This window comes from Struthio camelus, chromosome 2 (genome assembly GCF_040807025.1).
Source record: "Struthio camelus isolate bStrCam1 chromosome 2, bStrCam1.hap1, whole genome shotgun sequence".
NCBI classification, from domain to species: Eukaryota; Metazoa; Chordata; class Aves; order Struthioniformes; family Struthionidae; genus Struthio; species Struthio camelus.
In genome coordinates, this window is record NC_090943.1 from 113,871,775 (window position 1) to 113,893,995 (window position 22,221).

Sequence of the window (22,221 nt, forward strand, 5' to 3'; positions counted from 1 at the left end):
TTGTATAATACAGTAACCAGTTATTACAGTACCAAGTGACAATGTTCGAAGCTTTATCAGCCAAAATAAGGCTTTCCCAAATGATTTATTTTGATGCATACTTAGTCTTAGATTGAACAAAAGAGAGTCCAAGGACTGAGTGAGGACAAAAAAGAAACCATCAGCTTAGCTTTTTCAAAAAGGCCTTAAATACATTGAGTGTATGAAACTTTTTGTTGTCTTTCTGCACCTGCTTTGTGGTCAAAGGTTTCATTTTCAATGACCTTTCAGAATCTATTAGATTAGCTAGCATAGAAATGTTTAAGTAGTGATGGTATTTGCATGAAGAAAACTACATAACTACAACAGTTATCCGTGGATACGAATAAAAATCAATTGTGAATTTTCTAGGGGCTAGACTAAATTTAATTTGTTTGAATATTCTATTCTTTGGCAAAATACCTAAGCAAAGAGACTGTAACTCAAGATTATTATTTTCTTTTGTTTGGTTGTTTATTTTTATCTTGTATGACAAAGATGATTTTAGGATGAGAGGGATATAACGCTCCTGCCATCTGTAGTTCATACAAATAACAGTTTGATTTCTTTTTTTTTTTTTGAAATAAAACACGTGGTCCTTTTGCTTCTAAAATCAGCACTGAAACCTCCATGGATTGTTGTGTGGTAAATTAAGTTAATTCTTTAAGTTTCAAAACTATACTGTGGCCATGGATACCGCAAAGACAGCAAGCCTATTGGTCTACTTAGTAAAGCATTTTATGGTTCCCATTTTGAATGAGGGAAAAAACAGTAATACTCTGGGAAACTAAATTAACTAATACCCTAAATTTAAAAGCTTGCTTCAAGTATGAAATCATCAAAGTTTGCTTGAAGTAACCATCACCAAACATTTATCAGTCCTTCTGCTAACTGATCGCTTCTGCTTCTAGGTTTGTCTTGTCTCCTTGGACCTCATATCTGTTTTGTCCTCATGTAAGATTAATTCCATTAAGTCAAACAAACCTATAAACGTGTAATATAATTTGGAATAGTATAGAATTTCTCTGGCTTCTTCCTTAATCTCAGTTACTCCACACTGTAGAGATTTGTGCCTGTTAGTGATGCTGTGCTCAGCATAGCTTGACGTGGCTTCGAACCTTGCCTGGAGAGTTTCTATGCTGAGGTAGACTGGTAAGCAAATTTACCAGTTAGGTGTAGTAAAAAAAGGCTTAAACTTTGGTAAATAAGCACATCTGCTGCCAGGTATGGCTTTACATTTTTAGAAGCAACTGAAACCATGATAAAGCTATCTGTTTTCTGCAATTTGTGTGTATGTGTGTTTTGGAAAGAAGAGAGCTGAGTTGTTGAGAGTAGTTGCATTGGTGGCCAACAGCAAAGTGATACAGGGGATCCTTGGGTCCCTTCTGCTGCAAACGTGCAGATATTCTGATGCCAGGCGTCTGGTGTCCTAGGTCTGCCACGATATCCGGCTTGTTGTGATTATGCTGCCATAGGGGCATTTGAAATGTCTGTTTAACTTGTGCTGTTACAGACAGGGCAGTGTAAATGATAGCGTAGTAGGTGGGATGCAGAAATAGCCTCACTGGGGGTAGTTGTAGCGTCAGAGCACAGCGAGGGCTGTCCATACGGCTGGCATGGTAGGGCAGGCCCTCGCCAGCCAGGGCCCATCTCCGCTGGGCCCCACGAGGGAGCAGGGCAGGCCTGGAGGTGACGGCTGGGTCCAACTGAAAGTCCAGGCAAGTACATGGTGATGACGCAGGTCTGAGGTCAAGCCAGGAAGTCAAACCATGGGCCAGGGTTCGATGGCAGGGCAGGGCCATGGGGACGGGATGGGACAGGCAGATGCCTGTGGGTTGGGAGGGCCCATGGTGGGGTTGGAGCCAAAACTGCTGACGTGTCGTGGGGCAGGGACAGACAGCCTCAGGCTGGGCTGAAATGGGGGCCTGGGGCTGGAGTTGGGGGAGGCTGGGATGGGCAGGGACCATGAGAATTGAGGGTGCCCTGGGGACCTGACACATGGTGAAATTTTGTTGCACAAGGGAGAAAGTGCTAAATATTCTAAATATTTTTCTGAGCTCCAGGAATATGTCCTCTCCTTAAGCGATGTTTTAGTGGCACTTGGAAAAGGAGCGACGCCATCTGGCTTTGTAAAATTTCCCCAACCTTCTCTTCATTCTGGTAGTGGGATATTAGTAAAAGGATCACCTAAAGCTGAACTTCAGAGGGTAAAATATCAGCTGAGTGAACCCTGAGGTTTTACAGATGCTTTCTGGCTATTGCTATTATTTTGTGACTTAAACCAGAACTAAAAAGCCAAGAACAAAGACTTAGAAAATCAGTGACTAGACCCACAAGTCGCTATGAATTTGCAGCTGTGAGCTGCAGGGTGCTTTTGAACTTCCGTTTACTTCTGAGTACGCTGAGGCTGCTCTCTACCTTGCTGGGTCAGATTCTTACCTCATCTTTTATAACTGCTAAGATCTTTCATAACCTCTGATCTTTCATAACCCCTAAATGCTAGCAAGTTCCTCTCACATGCTTTTCATAACCTACACATACGCCACGCATTTAATCTTGTCTACTGGAAATAGACTCATCGTGGTTGAACCTGAAATGCGACTGTGTATTGGGTGCTTGGTTTGTCTGACTGCTCCTGAGCTTAGACCGGTTTCTTGTAGAGGTCAGACTTCCTCCTTTTAGAGAAAGAATACTTAACAATGAAAATGTGTTATGTCTAACCTAAGTGGAAAAGAGCATACTCATGGATTTCTTTCTTTCACAGGGTGGGAAGCCCTTATTGACATACGTGCCATTCAGCTGGATGTGGTTTTCTTCCGCATTTCCTGCTTTAAGCTGTTGCACAGCGTTTATCAGCGCCCTGTGGAGATCACTTTCCTAGTCTACTCAGGCTGCAGTACAAAAGCAGGGTCACTCAGAGGGGAAGCTACTGCAACTGAAATTGGTTTAATTAGGCTTCAGCCAACAGTTTGCCATACTCTTCTTTGGCAGTAATTGCACACTGCAGTGATGTAATAAAATCTGTTGTGATTTTTTATAGGGAAGGTGGCCACCTATAGCTAGCCAGCCGTCAACGTGGAATCCACAGATGTCTCCAAATATGAGTCCTTGTCACTTTACAGGTTTGATGGATGATTTCTTAACAGGAGATTAAATGTGAGAGCAAGTGACTAACAGTTTTAATAAAAACAGGGAGGAAAAAAGGGAACTAGCATTCTGGAATTATTAGCTTGGCAGTGCAAAGGGGCATTTCCTCAGCATGACAGCCAATAACTTGCTGCACTGTTATTAAAGCACTTCACTGTGATTCCATGCAGATGGTCTTTTTACACAGCATAGGATTATATTGGATTAGTCATACAAAATTGCTGGTTACTGTTTCTAGCCCTTTTCTCTGGAGCTTCTGTCAGTATCTCATGAAGAATGAAGTTTGAGTCTGCCTTTAAGAGGTAACCCAGAAGACAAGCTTTTTGTTTGTGTGAACTACCACAATATTAAGTTTAGTGTAATGGTTACATTGTGATGATAGATTTTATAGCTGATAAATAAGATATTCGGTCCAGATTTTTAGTTTATTGTTTAGGTGTACAAGAAAGGAAGGTAAATAGTAAGGAGACTCTCTTTCTGTGCTAGAATCCCTAGAAGAACTGTACTGATCCCAGCTGAATCCCATTTTTGGTTCTACTTGATCAGAAACAAATAGGAATTCATAGCCCTGGCACCATTTTTCATAACGCTCATTAATATGTCTCCAGTCTGCACCGTTCTGACTGCTGCATTAGTTATTTCCTGTGTTGACTTCCTGTCATTCATGGCCATACTCTGACCACCTTTCTCCTCTGCATCTGGAAGGCCCCAGGGTCTGCTGCTCGACAAGTGCCCTCCATATTCTCCCTTTTGCCACAAACGAACCAAAAGATAATCTCAAACATTTGGTGCAGAATTTTGCCTTCAGATCAGATCCAGGAGCTTGTTAACGTAGAAATCAGGATACTGGCTTCAAGATCTAACGGGCAGATCTAATTATAAAGTGATATCCTTCAGTGTTTTCTGGAGGAGAACTATTAATGCCAAGCACAACTGCTACATTGAGAAGTATAGCATATACAGATGAAGAATGCTGAGAGCTAAATATTATTATTGTTACTAGTGAAACCTAAGAATGAGCTATGGCTGAGATAGCTTTCCTGGGGTGTAATTGCCTTTGATTCTCCGTTGAAAGATGTTTTTCTTCTCCAGAGAGCGCTCTGTGGACAAAGTAATACAGTCCCAAACTGTTGTTGTTTTTCCTAGGCCTAGGCCATATCTGTGGGTCTAGAATAAGATGTGGTAAAAGACTTTTTCCCTGCCATTGAAGGCAGAAGTGGCAGACAGTGTCTGCCACATGCATGCCAATGTTATTTTTGAACATTATTCACTGAAAATACTAAAAGAAAGAAAAGAAACCCCAAATCCCAAACAAACTAGTATTATGGTCTGATCTTTCTATCACTATAGGTAATAGAGAACTTCTGTCACGATACTGTGGCAACGAAATCTGTAGTCTAACTTTGTTTAAAAAGTATTATCCCGGTTGATTTCTCAGCTTTATGATTAAATTGATTTTGTTTTTTTCTTTTGTGTTATGAGAAAAGATTATTTCTAATTCTGCAAATAGTCATCCTAATTCCAAGATCTTTATGCATTTCCTCCTAATATACTGGAAGCGTGCTCAACTTTTGAACTGAATTTTGAACTTTTGTATTTAGCTCTCCCACGTAGTTGTGCCAAGGCTCAGGAAAAATAGACTATTGCTCTCTATTCAGCGGAAGATTCTTGAATACAAACTGTGGATTATTACTTTCTGATCTAAGCTCAAAACAAGAAGAAAGATACTTTCTTCCCCTGTATTGGCCATTTTGCTTGAGATTGTTCCTTGATTTTCAGCTAGTATTTGGCTGTGAGACTGATAGCCTTGATTGTGCCGAAGAACGTAACAGGCAGGAGGTCTACGTGAGCGTTGCCACCTTCCACGCTGAACGAGACTCGGGAGTCATTATTGGCACAGCTGGTAGATAAGATAAAAGTGAGATTAGTGGGGCAGATGAAATTTTTGTGTGTTGTTACAAAGGCGTGTACATTTTCGTTGGAGAACTTAATTCCTGGAAAATCTCATGAAGATAGTAAGTCTGTCTGAGGGTTAAAAGGACACACACTGCCCTTTAATCTGCATGGGAAAAAAAGCTATGCTTGGAGTTATTATAGGGTTGCATCAAGTAATCCTGTGCGCAGAGCTTTTCTGACAAATTGAATCAATGATTTTGGTGCACACATAGCTGAAAAAAGTGCTATGGGTCATATTCCTGCTCTTTGGCAATAAGTAGCAGACTCAGCACCACTGGAATCAATGACATTTTCACGTATGCCTGCATGAAATGTGTCTCTGTTCTTACCAAGCTGAACTAGAAACAAAAATGCAAGAAAAAAAAATAAGTTCACAGAACAACTGAATAATAGTGTAGGAAAATGCTTCTGTTATAATTGTTTACAGTGGGAAGTAAATATCGTGGTGGCATTTCATATATTTACTGGCACAGACAAGTTTTTAAAAACATCATGCATTGTTAACATCTCTAGAAAATGAATGTTTGCTAATTAAGTACGTGAAAGTCTTTCTGTGGTTTGTATGTACATGCAAGCTAACATCACCTTTTAATTTTGGATGCCTCAACATTTAATGCCCAGTATTTCCTAGGCTTGGGCCATTTTTGCAGATCTATCAAGTAGCTTTAATTTAGAAGAATGGATGCTAATTTTGAAGTGGAGCTACCCAAAATCAATGGCCACTTTTGTTTGATTATACTGCATATGATAAAACCTACAGTAGCTACAGCTGTAGCTTTTTGTGAGAGTTTAAAGATACAGGTGGGTTTTTAAGGTCATTTGGATCAGTGCTTGTTTAATCAAATGTGAATCTTACACAAAATCCTTATAGGTCTAGCTGCATGTTTCAAAAACCTGGCTGTTGTCTTCTTCCTCCAACTGTGTTCAATTCCCATGCCAGCTACAGAGAAGCAGGACAGAGGCAGGACATGCAGCTCGGTCTCCACGACAGAAATCAGTAATTCTGGTTTCCCTTTTAGCTCTGTTGTTGGCCTATTTTCTATGTATTGATTTTTCATCTCGTAGAACAGAGATGTTATACTGGTAATGTTTTCAAGTTCTGAAAATGTTTGCCTCTAAAAAAAAAAATTGTGCATAGCTGCTGCATTGTTGTCAGCTCTTGGGTAGGCAAGAAATAGGCAGTGCACCCGGAATGAGTTATTGAATTTGTAGAAGGGCACGAGAAAAGGAGTCTGCAGACTTCACATCTCAGAATGGCCCAGGACATATCTTGGATTCATTTTCTCGGCTACTTCTAACCTTTCTAGGTTGTTCTCTCCGAGTTCTTGCCCAGTGCTGCCCCTTCCTTTCTGTGCCAGTTCTAGCTTCTGTGGAAGCCTTGGATTAATCTACCTCTGCTTCCTCCTCTTATTGTTTTACTGCTCCACCCATAGTATTAAACAAAAAAAACCAAACATGCAGGTACCATAGAAACGTACGTCCTAGCAAGCCTTGCAGGTTCTTTAATAAATATTATTCTTTGATATTCCAGTTGCCTTGTCTTCTGTGTTGTTAATCAATTATGAACACTCAGGATATTCCCAATTTTGAGGAAAAAATGTTTTTTCTACTCATACTGTCTATAATAAGAAACTAATATGTTGGATATGCTGGATTCTACCCTGTTGATCTTTCTGCACCACACGGCTGTGTAGTAAGGCTTTCCTTTGTCACTTGAAACGTTCTTTTAAAAATAGTCACTTTAAAAACAGTTTCGCAAGGTATCAGAATTATGGATGCATGCTCTCTTTTAAATAACTGAACTACTGTATTATTTAGTTAATGATGCAGAATTGTAGAAATGTTCTGCTAAAAGAGGCTTTAAGGTGATGTTTTTGTCTACTTGCTGTATGCCAGTATGCCGTGTGTATTAGACATGCCAGTATCCAAAACCATGTCTGATAGATTGTTTCTTAGTTTGTTAAAACATCTAGTGAAAGAAAAGCACCACATATTTTTCTGCCTTGATATTAAGGAAATCTTCCCTGTCATCCAACCTACATCATCTGTGTTGCAAAGTAACTTTATTTCTGTTCATCCATCCTCTAGAGGACATAGGGAACAATTATTGCCGTGCTTTACAACAACCAAAGATGAAGACAGATAACATGTTTCTTGGCAGTTTCTATTTTCTAGGCTAAACAAACCCAGTCCTTTCAGCCTTTCCTGATATGCTGTGTTTTATATCTCATGTTGCTTTTATTCTTGTTTTATGGTCTCTTCTCAGGACCCTACCTGAGATCTTGTTTGTGCTGGATAGCACTGAACAGAGCTGAGTAATTACCCCTCATGATACTGCTAATCCTCCTAAAAATGGGATTTGCCTTTTTCTGCAGCACCATTGCTCTGCTGACTTTTATTCAGCTAGTGATCTATTATACTCCCACAATCTTTCTCTTTTATTGTAGCCAGTTGCTTTCTTTGTTTTTATCAAGAGATATCTTTGCAGTTTTCATAGTACTGATCTTTTAGCTTCTAATTTATTCAATGGTAGTTTCTGACTGAAGTAGCAATTTTGTTGCCACAACATTTTGGGACAAGGTGATTTGTCATGGGCTGCAGTGATTAATAGTCCTCTATGACTGCTTTTGGATTAATGGAAATAATAAAGAAATCCTCACAGGTAGAGGCCTGGCAGCGGTTACAGCATGGGCATGTCGTTCCCTGCTGTGCACGCCTAGCTTGCTACCTGGCCCACGGCTCATGCGTGACTCTTGTGTATCTGCAGCTCAGCACAATGACCCCTGAGCCCAGTGCAAGGGATTGGCTCGGTGCTGGGTTGATCCGGGATTGTGGAGGAGGAGAGAGGCTGGGATAGCACCCTGCGGCTAGGGGTGTGGGCCACCTGGCTTTTCCTCCTAACATTCACAGTTCCCAGTTGCAGCCTCATGTCCAGCCGGTGTGACCAGCCTTTCAGCGTGTTTTAGGTCAGTTGTAGGCCCATAGTGGGCAGTAGTGAGCTGCTGTCATCTCCCCATCTCAGCCCGCAGCTGAATGGTTCTGTGCAGAAACTGCCAGGCCTTGTGATCAGGTAGGCCACGCAGTCAAGAGGGAGAGGCAGGTGGGATCTGGTAACATTTTACACCAAAAAAGATGACTACATGTGATGGGCCAAGAGCAACAAGAGAGGCAACATTCTATACAAAGAGAACAAAAGAGACTGAGTGAGACTGTGAAGGAGTTAGATTGTTAAGAGAATTAGAAAAGACCGTCAATAAGAAGGGCTACTCAGACCAGCAGGCAGTTAATCACTGCCTTGAGTCAGTCTTGCTGTGACGGGTGAATCCTGCTGTGTTTGGTGAGTGCCTCCTGTTGGGGTGTGCGTGTAAGGTCTGTCCATCCTCGGAGTGGCTTGCTTTCATCCTGCTCATGCTGTTCCCTCCTGCCTGGTCTGCCACGCACACATGCCAAATACAAAACATAAATACCAAAACACCAATAACATCAAGATCCAAAACCACCAAGGATACAAATAACACACTGGGTGACAACATTACGAGGCGTGGCGTTACCTCCTGCACTGGCGATATTACTTGGCAAGTCTGTACAGTGGCATTTGTTGTGATGGGTGGGAGATGCAGAATGTGTTTTTATAGGGGTATAATTTTGTGTGTGGATGTACCTATGTGTCCATGTATATCAGTAACTGGCAGTATTTGCAATCCTGCACGCTCGCTATCTGTTAGTTGTGGCAAATAAAATTGTAAATAAAACTAATGAGATTTGTTTTAAAAGCATGAGCAGGGATTGGGTGTTTTCATGCCAGCTCCAGAGGCTGTAGCTCCCAGCTACAGTACATCTCATTTCAGAGCACCTGGGGCCGGTCCTGCTGTCACGATCCGGTGCAGGCCCGGTACGAAATGCCCCGGCAGAGCCCGGGTGAGCCGTTCTCCGGGCAGGAGGGGTGAAGCCGCTGCCGACTCCGTACGCGGCCCGGGCGGGCGGGGAGGAAGGGCCAGAGGAGACCCGGCCGGGCTGGGCCGGGCCGGCCGGCCGTTTCCCTAGCAACGGGGGCGCCCGGGGCCCTGAGAGGGTGCGGGCGCTTGTCTGTGACGTTTCACGCTGTTGGCGGCCTGTGCGCGTCGGGTTTAGGTAGCCGAGGCGCCTGCCCGAGAGCGGCGGTGCAGGCAGTGTTGGGGCAGCTACGTGGGGGCCTTCCATAGCGCGGGCTCCCCGCGGCGGCGGTGGCGTCTGAAGGAGGGCGGTGGCGGAGGGGCCCGGTGCCGCCCCCGCCCCCTCAGCGGCCCTGGAGGTCCGAGACCTCGTCCCTTTCCTGGCGGCGCTCCCTCCCGGGGCGTCCCGCCTTTGGCGGCGCTCCCGGGCCCATGGCGCTGCCCTCGGTGCACAGGTGCCTCCAAGTGAGTGGGCCCCCGGGCGGCGACGGAGCCCTCCCTCGCTCCCGTCCGTCCGTCTGGGGCGGGCAGGCCGTGCCCTTCGCCCCCGCCTCGGGGTCTGCCCGCCCCAGCAATTAAGAGCCCCGCGGAAGGCCCTTCCTCCCCGCTGCGGCCTGGCAGAAAGCACCGGGAATACCTGCAGGGCGGCCCTCGGCCTGGCGCTGCCCGCTTTGCCTTTAGGGACGACCGTAACGCTTAAAGCAGTCTATCCCGTTTTGCGTCACTGTTCTTCCTGCAGTTGACAGCGCGTCAGTTGACAGCATCAATTTTGCATATTTGAAATGCATGCTAAATTTAGGTATTAACCCTGTAGCTTAGTGAACGATAGTTAGTTGCATATGGCTCACAGATGAAGTGATAGACCTGACTATATACTACTGAGCTAGGTTCAGCAAATGTATGTGCAAGTAACTCTGCTAATCTGGCTATAGATTAATTTTTCAGTTTCAGTTGGACTAAGATAAAAATAAAGCCAGTTACTTTTTCTGTCGTTTTGCTTTATACATATATAAAGTGCAAGGTAAATGTAGTGATTTTTGTGTGAGGAAATTTTGTTTTGAAACGTTAACAGTCCCATTAATACTTGATCAGAAAATGTTCCTTTTTTTTATTCTCTTGCTTTTCAGCTCAGTGATGAAAACGAACAGTTACTCAAGAAGTTGAAAAAACTACGTATTAAAAATAAAGAGCTAGAAAAGAATCTGGCTCAGTTCCAAGAGAAACTGCGTATGCAGCAGTTAATACACGGCTATGTCACAAGCAGAGAGTAAGAATTACTGTCAAACTGAGATTTTTTTTGTAGCAAAAGAAGTGCAGTACTTCAGCCCTTGTACTTTGTTATTGTTCTTCAGATGAATTAGGCCTTATCTGCTCTGCATGTTTTGAATGGCTGTCTATGGACAGGATGATGGGATGAGTGATACTGGAGGCATTGCTGTAAAGGAACAAAGCAGGACTGGGGCACTTTGGGTAAAATTCACTATTATAGTAAAACAAGCAGTTTTAATATCTATAAGGGATACTTCGCCAAAGTATCTGCTTCGCCAATTTGCCATCTCTGTCTAACTATAAAGAGTTTTAGATTATTGTGGTAAGGAACAATGATAAGGTAGTTCAATCGCATCAATACTGTTTGAAAGATTTGGAAGCTGTGACCTTGAGGACCTGAAAAATTATAGTTCTAGTGTTTTGAAAGGTGTCCTGACCAGATTCAAATACATGTTTGCAAAATTTCCAAGTTTAAGTTTTGGTGCGTTTATCATTCTATATGGAAACTTCTGTTGTAAAATCAAAGTGAAAAGTAATTTAGGCTTTTTTAGTTATTTTATATGATTACAATTAAAATTGTGAAATCTATTTTCATTAAACTATGTTTATTTCGATTAAGTGTTCAAGTTCAAACAGAACCCCTCTTATGGCATAAGAGCGGACAGAAGGATCTCGGTCTAGAGAGTGAAAGTGTCAGGTGAGTCCTAGGAAACTGCTTCTTTGTAGAAGTAATGAAGCATGTTCACACCTCTGTTGGGTAGAGATGCTGTTTGTGATAAATCAGTTGAATTTTTGTTAACTCTGTTGTGGAAGTTGCTTTCAGCCTTTGAAAGAGTTTAGAATGCTCTTGTCACGTTACAGAATGGAAAATCATTTTATTTAAATTTTGAAAGGAAATACTTCATCTTAAACTGGAAAATAACCCTAAACAAAAACCAAAGTGAATTTCTGATAAATCTTTCATTGAGGAAAATTGAATGAGCTAAGGAAGTTCTTGAGGAAGAAGAAGGGAAAGAATACAATTTTAGATTAAAAATCTCTACAACAAAAATTATAGATGCCTAGATATATACATGTTTAAATCATAAATCTCTGTATATATATATTTACATAATTTATAGGGTAGTACTGTTTTGAAAGTAAGCCACACAAGTGATTCTACCTGTTTAGACTAATTGATTTTTGGAAGCCACTACATATTGTAGTTTGCCAATTAATGCTAAAAACAAACTCTTCTAACTGGTTTTGATGCAAAAGGTACATTTTTATTTTAATAAAATGCACATTAAAACATTTTAAGACTAGGCAGCTATATAAAATATTGGTCCATCCTTCTGTGGCTTGATTTAAAAATAAATATAATGCTCCATTCTTTCAAAGGCAACTTTCTATCCAGAAGATGAGTTCTGGGCTGTGGACTCCACATAGACAGAGGCATTCCCTCTTGCTGTTGATTCAGGCACCCTCTCTTTAGTGTGTCCTTTATCTGGTTGTGGAATACCACATTTTCAGTGAGGTTTGTTTTACAGCGTAGCATGCTCTTTTTGTAGAGTACGTAAGGAGGCTGGGTGTCTAACTCTGGGCTTTGCATTCAATGCCTAATTAGATGCCTATGTAGAAGTCATCTGAGTGCTTTGAATATAGCGCTGGAGCTGCTTTGTATTAGGTTGCACATAGATAACCTAACGGCACGTAGATAACCTAACTTACAGTTAGTTCTTAGCATCTATTTGTATGTTATTTCACAAAGCTGTCGTGTGCTCGTATCACTTACCCCATTTGTAGCGTGCAGTCCTGACCTGGTGTGAACACCAGCTCTTGTGTCTGTTCATTTTTTATCAGTTCATTTTTAGTCTTGATATATGTAGATTGGGTGCTATGAAATGCTGTAGGAAATTAGTGTAACAGAACTCGAGCCAAAATTATATCTAAAGGAAAGGTAATATTAATTTACCAAATCTGTAGGTTAGTCGATTTTACCCACTCATGCGTGTTATTGCATAGATGTCATTCGCTCAAACTCTCACCCTCGCATACTCACAAACAAGGAGATGTGTTCAGGTGATCTGGCCAGGATTGCTTGTGTGCAACAGAGGGCTGGGGATGCTGCCTGATGAGTCCTTATTGTGTCTCGTGGGTTCTTGGTTGGTGACAAGAAACTAGTTTTAGCGCCTTTTTTTTTTTTAATATACGTTCTTTAGGAGTGGTCTTTTGCTGTTCCTGTTGTGCTAACAGGGAAAGGAATAGTGTATGTGGCATGCGGCAGACTTGTTGCCACTCTCCTGTTGTTAATGTGTAGGGTCTCCCGTTAAGGAGTTGTTTGGGCTGAAGTCTCACCAGGGTGTGGCCATCTGGGCTGGACAGAAACCACAGGATGCTCAGCCTGACTGACTGCAATCAATACAGGCCATTCTTCTGACTTGCTCTGATGTTTCTTCTGGTGCTTTCTCTTTCTGTCTTTCTTGCCTGTGTTTCCAGTCACACTTCATTCATACCAAATGTAATATTTCTGTACAAGTCTCTGCAATACAACTACAGTCCACGTGATCTCTGTGGAATGTCTGTAATACTTCTTTGTAAAGGATGCACAATTCATTGTAGTGGTTTATTAGCTTTCATACTTTGTTGCATTTCATGCATTTCTTCTGTTTTTAGACTACTTCAGATGTATAATAACCTGCAGAGACGTTACATTAAAGAAATCAAAACAAACCAGGAGCAAAATGAAACAATTAAAAATCTCACTGTAAGTAGAATTTGTAGAATGCGGTATCAAATAGCCAAACATAAATTTTTTAGGTAGACTGAAAAGTGGTTCTTAAGTTTGTAAAATTGGATCGCGTTTTTCATGCGCATTTTTGTTCTTCCTGTTTCCCATGCCGTTGGGATAAAAGGTAAAGAGTCAGTATGTTCATTTTGAGTGATTTGTCACTGGTGTGTCTCCCCTTTCCTTGTTTTTCTTTCTACTCACCTACCAGTCCCTCTTCCCAACTAGCTGTGCATATTCCCTCTCTCTTTGCCCCAGCCTCATGTTTTCCTGCACACATAGCGAGCCTCTTCATTTCAGAAATCCATCAGCAAACTAACAAAAAAAAAAGGCAAATCTTTCTTGTCAGCAAGCAAGATCCGTTGGCTTGTTGTGCAATGAGGCTGGCATTGTGGAGCAAAGGTGGGGTTGTGTGGCTGGGAGTGGTGCGACAGGATAGAAAAAGCTTCAAGAGAGGATTGCCTCTTTTGGCATGGATCAAGCGTTATACTGTACAGCCGTCCAATGTAATTAATCTCTTCCTAGGAGCTTGTGAACTTGTGCTTCATTCATTTGTACCTGAATATTCAATATGATTAGATGATACAGACTTTTTCTCAGAAGTGGGCGATTGGTGCCATAAAAGCACACTTTATTGTGAGGAAAGGTTTTGTGTCTTTGTACATGTATGTTTATACTTTCTTGTGTGCATGTGCTCAGCAACGTTTTTCTTAAAAGCATGTTTGGTATATGCAAGATTTCACTTGCTGCATTTTTCTTCCTTTCAGGCTTTTATGGACAAATTTAGTTGTAAGTCAGCTATTGAGAGTGCTAGATTTGCATTCAGGGTATGTTTCCAGTCATACTCAGTTGAGCTATGTTTGTTCTGTACATTTTAAACATTTTCCAGTTTCTTGACAGATTAAAATTCATGAGCTAGAGCATAATCTTCGAGAGCAGAGACAAAGAACGGAGCAGCTGGAATGTAAAAAGGTTTCTAAGAAGGCTAGAGCTGTTTCTGAAAAAAGAAGTCAAACCCCAGAGGGAGAAGCAACATCTTGCAGACACATATATAAAAAGAAGGAATCCTGTTGCAGTACGTATTTAGGTAATGGTACGCTTGGTTCTGATGCTGTTCCATCCAGCGTGCCCACCAGAGAGGATGCATTTCATTTCTGATACAAAAGTGTGCTGCAGGCCGTTTCTTCCACTTCAACCTGCAGTGTCTGAAATTTTTTCAGAAATTAAAAACATGTTACGTAAAAATGGCACCTCATAATCCTGCATTTGTTTTAGGGATAAAAATAAGTATTTGCTGCTTTTCTGTTTTTCTTAAATTAGTATATGAGCCTAATCCTAAGTGGGAGTGTGGCTGTATTCTGTAGAATTTATCATTTATTCTATAAAGTTGTATCTATACAAATCTGTTGGTGACAGTGTTTGTTGCTCCGTTCTTTGGTCTTCAGACACTGATTCCCAGGAGAACCTATTTTTAGCTTTAAAACACTCCTTAAAGCGTTGATACAAAGCTGTGGGACAAATCCAGACAAGATTGGTTTGGGCATGCTCTTTCTCGTGTAAATTAGTCCACAGGATAAGGTTCCTTCTCGTTATTCCCCCTAATCCTATTCCACTTCAAAGCATTAAAAAAATGGTTTCACAGATCATGTCATGGAGATAATTTCAGGACATTTGAGGCCAGTAATGGATTGTATGAACCTCCTGTAGGTCAGCAAAAGGTAATCAAACCACGTGATACATATTTTATGACTTTTGAAGTTGAATATTGCCAACCTCTAAGAACTCGTGTGGAAATAGCCAACTGGCAGATCATGTCATCTTTCATAGTGGCTGGGAGTGTGCTGGGCCAATTCTTAAGGATAAATCACTGTATGAAAAAGTACTTTAAAAAGATGAACCATAATTTTCTAATACCACAAAACGTAGGCAGCTCTTTAGCTGTAATGTGCTTCATATGAGGGGGAGGTTGATTGTAATGGTTGAAGGTATGTATTTTTTTATTTGAATATAGAGCTATTGTTGAAGGAGATTAAAAAGCTGAAGAAAGAAAATGAAAAGTTGTCTGCAGAAAGGCGAGCACTAAGAAATGAATTAGCTGGATTAGACAAGGTAATTTATTTTAGGACAAGTTTAAGAATAGATGATAGTTGGCTTTTTGTAAAGCTAACTTTTTTGTCTGAACTGAAACTTAGCTTTGGGCTGAACATAGGCTATTGTCAAGCAAAATACATAAAAGTAAATATCAATTTCTAACATTTTAAGAAAGAAAGAGAAATGAATGACTCCTTGAAACATTAGTGTCCAAGAATACTACTTGCTTAAGGAAGAGGAATAATGCAATTATTTTCTTTTTAACTGCAGGATTTTCTTGAGGGTACTGCTTTTTCACATTTGGACAATTTGATTGCCTTTATGAGAGATTATTTGTCTCATGTTGTTATGATATGAAAATTGTAACTTCTTGTAACTGACTTAATTCCTTCCAACAGGTATTTTTATAGATATTGAAAGTGTTTTTTGAATTACCACTTCTTCAGGATGTCAATAAGAGGAAAACTATTTTCTCCTGAATTTAAACATATCCGCTTATGCTTGTGGGAGAAGACAAGTTCTGGGTGGGGGGGTGCTACAAAGCTCATGTGGTAGATTGCCTACCCAGGTGAAGAGGGAGAAAAGATGAAAAGTTTTAGCTAGCTAGCTATAGAGGACTCAGTTTGATGTACTGACCTAAGATGTTATTTTCTGTAGTAAACTTTATTTAAATTTTTTTTTGTTATTGTTAAACGTGTGTGTTTGCAGGAACTGAGTATTGCAAATTCATTCTTTTGATTAAACAAAAAAAATACTTAACTTTTTTTTTTTTTTGGAATGTGTTTTATTCTGCAGTCTCCTCTCATGAGCTAAATAACATTGTGTTGGCTGTTGTTACAGTGGTAACGTTAAGACATGGTGATAGTTTATTAAATATCAAACTTGTAGAACAGTTAATGAGGATGGCTTCTAGATTCCCTTGTTTAAAAATTAGGGACACTTGTTGGCTGAAAGGCTCATTTTTTCAGATGAGAAACGTGTAAATCTGAGGTTATGGCTATTTATCAGTGAGCTTTTTCCAGGTAGTGTAATTTTTAGGTATAATGACTTAATCGTTATATGTTATTTAAAATGTATGTAGCAGCTTATTTAAAAAAAAAAAAAAGCAAACGACTAGGCAGAAGAAGATGACAGGTATAAAAAGATAAAAATAGATACAGTGTTATTTTGGTAGCTAGGACTTTCCAAGATTTATGGGTACTTTAGTGAAATTAAGTCTTGTGTGATTACATTCTGCTCGCTGTCCTTGCATTTCCTTTGTAATTGAAGGTAAAAGTTGTTGGGATATCAACTGCCTGATAGACTTGAGTCACAGGAGCTAAGCAGAAAATAGTTTAAGCTATAGGCTGTCAATATTTGTAGTAATTGAACTGTATTTCTATGAAGCTGAACATATCTCCCAGTTAAATTAGGCACAGGTAGAACTACTTTTTAAGTTATGTATTTTGGAATAGAATATTTACAAAAGAGTCGGTCTGAGGAACTGAATCCATATAGGCTGACGTTAAATAAGTTTAACAGGGCTGGGTTTTGTAACTTTCGTATTGAACTGTTTCTTTAAATGCAGCGTAGCCTTATGTGTTGTTCTTTTTCGTTCTCTACTTCATTGTAAATTACTGTGATCTGAACCAGTTGAAGCTGTTGGATAGTGTTTTCCATCTTAGGCTCTGTCAAGTTCAGTGTATCATCAATCTTATCCTTTTGAATGAGAAAATCACATTTTGTAGCACAGTATAGTCGTAAATAATAGATCTTACTCTTAAATAGGACATTCATTAATCAAATTAAAAGTTGTGCTTAAGATTTTAAGCAGGTACTAGCTATTTAGGAGCAGTTTAAGATCTGAAAAAAGTTATATATCCTTCTAGCTCTAGATAGGGTATTCATTTTTCCATTTTAAACTCTTCAGTGTTGTCTTGGCTTGTCAAATATTATATAATCGGCATGCTTAGTTTACTGTCTTAATCTGTCTTCTTGCTTATTGTCACTTTTAAATGATCTCATAAGCATCAGGTCTTCAAAGTTCGCAACGTGTTGATCTACCACTGGCTGACTTCAGCATGTATAGAGAACTATCACTATGAATTCTGTCTTACTTGGCTATGATTTTGCTTCAGATCTCATGGAAATCTCTCTGTTTCAATTCTTCACTGACTTGTTCCAGATGTCTTTTGAAGTAATAACGTCTCTGGTCTTTGTTCTTGTGTCATTAGCTTCTGCCATGTTTTTTCACAGATGAGTTTGTGACAGTATCCCCTTACCATCTTGGACTGCCGTTTTGTAGCTGTCTGATTAAATCAATCTTTCCTTGTTCTTTTGTATCTCAATTCATCTTTCCTGTTACTAGTGTGAAATAACTTGATACCTTCCTTGCCTAGCACCTTCCATGCAAAGTTTTAAACTGTTACATAGTGTCATGGTTGATTGTCACATCTTGCTTTAGCTGTGGTTGCACAACTTAGTCGTATATTTAAAAAAAATGAACACCGGAACAACTGATGTGTTGACTAACTCTTATTGGGAATATTCTTTAAAAGAAACTAAAGGTTTTTTTTTTTTTTAGGATTTTTTTGAAGAAATAGAAGATCTAAAGCATGCAGTACAGGAATCTGTGAAACTGAATAATCAGTATGAGAAGTGCTTGAAACAAATAAGTGCAATTTATGGACTTCCTTTAACAGCACCTTTGTGACTATTAATTTAATGGCAAGTAAATGTTCCGCATAATTTTTCATACTCACTGCAGCATTGAAACCTCATCTGGTGTATGTAGTGCCACTTTTTGATAATGTTATGTGTTCAGGAATATGATTTCAATATAACAAGCTATTCTGAAAGGTTTTTGTATTGTATCTTTGATTTTTGTTTATATAGTTTAAAAATAAACAGTGGCATGTCTAACTTCTAAGTTTCAAAAATCCCCTTTTTCTTTCTCTCTTTTTAAATATATACCTTGCAGAGGTGATTCTGGGCTCTGTGGGGAAAATGAAAACATGTTGATATTTTAATTTGAAGAATTTCTGCATTTATCCATTACTGTACGAACTATAAAATCAAATAGATTTGGTTGTAGATTCCACAATCTGTATGAATTTCAGCCCAAGAGTGTGATAGCACAGACAGAAGGTATTAATATAGTGATTAATATAGTAATAAGCCATTTCAAAGGGATTTAATAAAAGCAGGAGAGTTAAATCGCCAGTTAGAGATTTTTTATCATGATGGGCAGTTAAAATTTGTGGCTGAAGGAAGGATTTAGGATTTAGAACTGGAAGTAAAGTATTCAGAAAGATGGGTCAGAGCTGTCTTGCAGTATCAGAACAAGAATTCATCAGAAGCTCTTCTCTGATTGAAGAATGAGGATTTAAAGTGTTGAAAAGAAACTGGAATGCTGAGAGCCACAACTGACAAAGTAGAAATGTGATGGAAAAAGCAAAGCCTTTGCCTCAGAGAGGTAGAGCTTGGAAGGGTAAAAGTCAGCTCCCAGTTGTAAGTCTAGGCTGCAGAGAAACTTGTGAGATTTGAACTACAAGCCTGAACTTGAGTGCAGCTATGTTAAATTTTTGTGAAATCTATATGTTCGTAGAATTATATTTGTTTGAAGGTTGAAAATCTGCTCCTCTGTGACATTACATTTAGGAGAATTAAGTGAAAACTTGACTTCATCAACCTGTCAAGAGTTTATAAATGCTAAGCTTATTTTTACCCTAACACAGTTTCTTTAGAGTAATAAAAACTTTATTACTGGCTCATTAGTGATAGACTTAGGACTCTGGCATCCCACCTTGTTTGTTATGACAGTTTCTTGTAGTTGCAAGTTAATAAATAAATTGTCCTCAAAGCATAGGAGGTGTCCAGAGAGGGAAGATAAAACTCCAGAGCCACTCGTTTCTTGATCTGTGTATAGACCAGATCTGTCTATATGATGTTTCTCTTGCTTTATTCTTGGCTCACTTGCAAATTAAAGGTAGAGCATGTTCTGAACAGAGATGGAGGAGTGGGGGGAGAGAACAGTGATGCAGGTTTGTGTGGCCAGTAAACTCTGCAGATGAAAATAGAATAGCGTATATGATTGAAGTCTCATAAGTGCAAAAATTAATAATTTGTTAGTAAGCAAAATACACATTGCTGCTGAAGAAAAGCATCAAAATGCTTTTGAGTGTTTTGAGTGACTTTCGCGTCACTTAAACACTTCTTATCACAGTTTTGTAGCATAAATTTATACTTCTAGCGTGTTTAGCCTTTGTGTGACAGTTTTATTATTAAATAAATCTGCAGTTCTCCCATCCACAAGCTGATTTTTAAAGGTTTGTGCAGAATGGTTCTTAGAAGTAGATAAGGAAAAGTTCAAAATTATTTCTCCCCCTCCTCTTAGTTTCAGTATACAGAACGGCTCTGTTCTGACTGGCTACAATATTTTTTGGGCCTGGCAGAATTTTGCAGTTTGCAAACTACAGAAGATCACAGTTTTCCATTCCAAAATATGTTCTCTGCTCAAGCGGTTGGAGGTAATTAATATGGTGAGAATCTTGATCTCACCTTCATGATGAACTTGTAAAACTTGTGAAAACAGTTTTGCGTCATCCCACTCCTGTCTATTTAGAGCAAGAGGCAGCAAAAAATCTTGCAGTCTGTCTTGATAATTTTGATCCTTGAGCCCTGGTAAGCAAAGAGATTCTAGTCTAATCCGAACAGTGAGTCGTGCTAGGGGCTGTAATAGCTACGTACTGAACCAGCGAGGCGTCGAACCGCAGCGCGCGTGCAGCCTGGCAGCGTTGTGCGCGAGCCTTCCATCGCGCTAATCCGAGGCGTCAGAGGACAGCTCGCTTTTGTCTGCGTCTCCAGTTCTCGTGTACCGTACGTGACGGCGAGGTTACTGCTGTGTGTGCTCGGCTGCAGCTGAGCTGCTTTTACTTTGGTGTGTAGAGGTGTGCCGCCACAATCTTGAGCAAACGGTTCAGAGGGGACGTGAGTGGCCGTTGGCTGGCAGGTGGCAGAGCGAAGCAGGCTGGAGAGTAAAACAGCCAATGCGGCTGGGGATTTCAGTCAGCCAGTAGTAGGAGTTGTCTTTCAGCTCGTTCTGCCTGGCTGACTTTTGGTGATTTTTCTTTCACTATCAGGAAGCTGGAAACAGGCAGGATGCAGGCAGGAGATCTCTAGCATCTTCCAGAGCTGCAGCACGACTCCCCAGGTGGTAGCAGCTGGCGGCACGAGCACTGGGACAGGGAACGCATGCAAAAGTGACAGGCTCGGTTTCTGTGTGCTTGGTTATGTTTCGGTTACCCCTCGTGACCTCTGAAAATGGCAGCTCTGCCTGGAAGAAATGTTTCTTTCTTTTTAATTAAAAGCAGCCTTTTTTTTTGCATTTGATGGGCTCACCGAACCTCTGAGGATCTGAATTTTTTTCACTGATTTGTAATGTTGCCTTTTTGCTGCAGCTCTGTAGCTGTCTGGACAGCTTTTGAAGAAATTTGATGTGTGAAAAAAAAATCATATAATGAAATAAGCTGCTAGAGGATGCTTAAGCATCGATAGCAAAATGACAGAGTTTATTTGCTTTAAGCTTTATGTAGATGGTGAATAAGAAGAGTAGTAGAGTTCTGGGATTTTATTTCATTTTTACATGCCTAATGCAAATTAAGTGACTTACTGGCATTTTCTGTTCAATTCAGTACCATTTTATTGGAGGAAGAGACTGCCTATGACTATGAAAGTCTGCTTCCAAATTCTGAGGTAGGTACAGTTTGTGCAGGATAAGGCCCTATGAATTTGTGTGTTTACAGTTATGAGTTTTCCTGTCTCTTGTCCTTGTTGCTGTATGTTGAACAGACATTTCTGCTTTAATCTTGCCTTGTTGTGAGATGTACAAACAAGATCTTGCTGATTTTTATTGTACTGGTTGATTGAGATACAGATGAGATTAATATTAAACAAGTTAATCAGGCTTTATTTGTAGTTCTGCTGTGTCAGGAAGTTGTTTCGTCTGGCCGGTGGATTTCTGCTGCAAAACTAAGTTTAGACAGAACTGATTTGCTGCAATGAAGTATTAGCTGTGCTAACATTAAATGGTGCGTATTAGAATTACTACATGATGCAGATTAATGGTTCTCTTTCCTGAATAAGTACTTTGCAGTGTTGTTAATAGAAGCTCATATTTGAAAATAAGTGGCTATTAACAAATGGAGATTTTGCTTGGAAAAATAAGATAATCGTGTTCTGTCAATTTTTGCTTTCCATAAGATGTGAATCAGATGAGCTTGGGGCATGGGGCAGTGAATCAATTCAGTGCTCTGTGTGTGCTACTGAGACCAGGATTGAAAAAAAACTTACTAAATTTGTATAGTTCTGTATTTTTGTCTCAGCTTTCCTAATACTTAGGACCTACATTTTAAAAGGTAATGAGTGTTCACAGTTATAATCAGATTTAGTCAGCACAGATGGACACTGGCTGTTCATCACTGTAATAGTACTCAAAAGCTGAAGCTGTCAAAATTAGGAAATAGATTTTGAAATGCCTTTTCCATTCTATTGGCATGTAGAAATAGTGCGTATTTTCCTTTTTGTAATTTCCAGAAGTGTTCAATAATTATTGATGTCCCAGAACTTAGTCCTATGTTAGAACTTTTGTAACTTAGTAAGCACAAAAGCAATCCTATTCTTTAGGGGAAAAGAAAAGGCTTTTCTTCTCATGTTTCTCTGAAAGTTTTTTGATGAGCATGTGAGGTAACGTCTTTACCGCTCTTCTGCTCATCCTTCCCTCCTCCTGTTAATACATTGTACTTGGTTAGCTTAAAGAAGGGGTCTTTCAGACATGCAGTACTCTTCTGAATGAATCCCTGAGAGGTTGCACAGGAAGCTTAAGGCATTTTTCTTGAAAGTAAGGCTAGTATCCCTGTCCTCTGAGGTGGGATACTTGTTTCTTGTGGGCACTTAGCACTGGAGGTGTTTCTGTGAGGAAGGACTGTAGAAGAAGCAGAAATGTGAAACTGTGGGTAGAGCTTCTCCTTAAGCCAGAAATCAGGAGCTTCTGTTAAATGCCTA

General features: G+C 40.1%; 2 protein-coding genes across 8 annotated transcripts in view; both read left to right on the forward strand.

The window, feature by feature from the left end:
* The window catches only part of MPPE1 (metallophosphoesterase 1), a 34,682-nt gene that overhangs the window by 1,479 nt on the left and 10,982 nt on the right, over positions 1-22,221 (forward strand). Inside the window, exons 1-2 of one of the 6 annotated variants that reach the window (XM_009686054.2) lie at positions 20,237-20,371; positions 20,853-20,913. The exons of 1 other annotated variant lie outside the window; for it this stretch is intronic. Coding sequence is in view for 2 of the 5 variants with exons in the window: in XM_068932152.1 (XP_068788253.1) it covers positions 3,107-3,140 (34 nt within the window). In the remaining 3 variants the exon portion in view is untranslated. Of the gene's footprint in view, positions 1-2,782; positions 3,141-17,869; positions 17,887-20,236; positions 20,372-20,852; positions 20,914-22,221 lie in introns of those variants that run through there. 4 more of the 6 variants (XM_068932152.1, XM_068932151.1, XM_068932148.1 and 1 more) reach the window with 4 other exon arrangements.
* LOC104151303 (centrosomal protein of 290 kDa) lies at positions 9,259-18,093 on the forward strand. Of its 2 annotated transcripts, none has more exons than XM_009686055.2 (7): positions 9,259-9,518; positions 10,181-10,320; positions 10,942-11,019; positions 12,978-13,068; positions 13,990-14,176; positions 15,101-15,198; positions 17,744-18,093. In XM_009686055.2, the coding sequence occupies exons 1-7, from the start codon at positions 9,486-9,488 to the stop codon at positions 17,870-17,872; spliced, it is 756 nt and encodes a 251-aa protein (XP_009684350.1). In that variant the 5' UTR covers positions 9,259-9,485; the 3' UTR covers positions 17,873-18,093. The 2 variants fall into 2 exon arrangements, with proteins under 2 accessions (XP_009684350.1, XP_068788255.1); XM_068932154.1 differs by having other exon boundaries at positions 9,286-9,518; positions 13,990-14,164.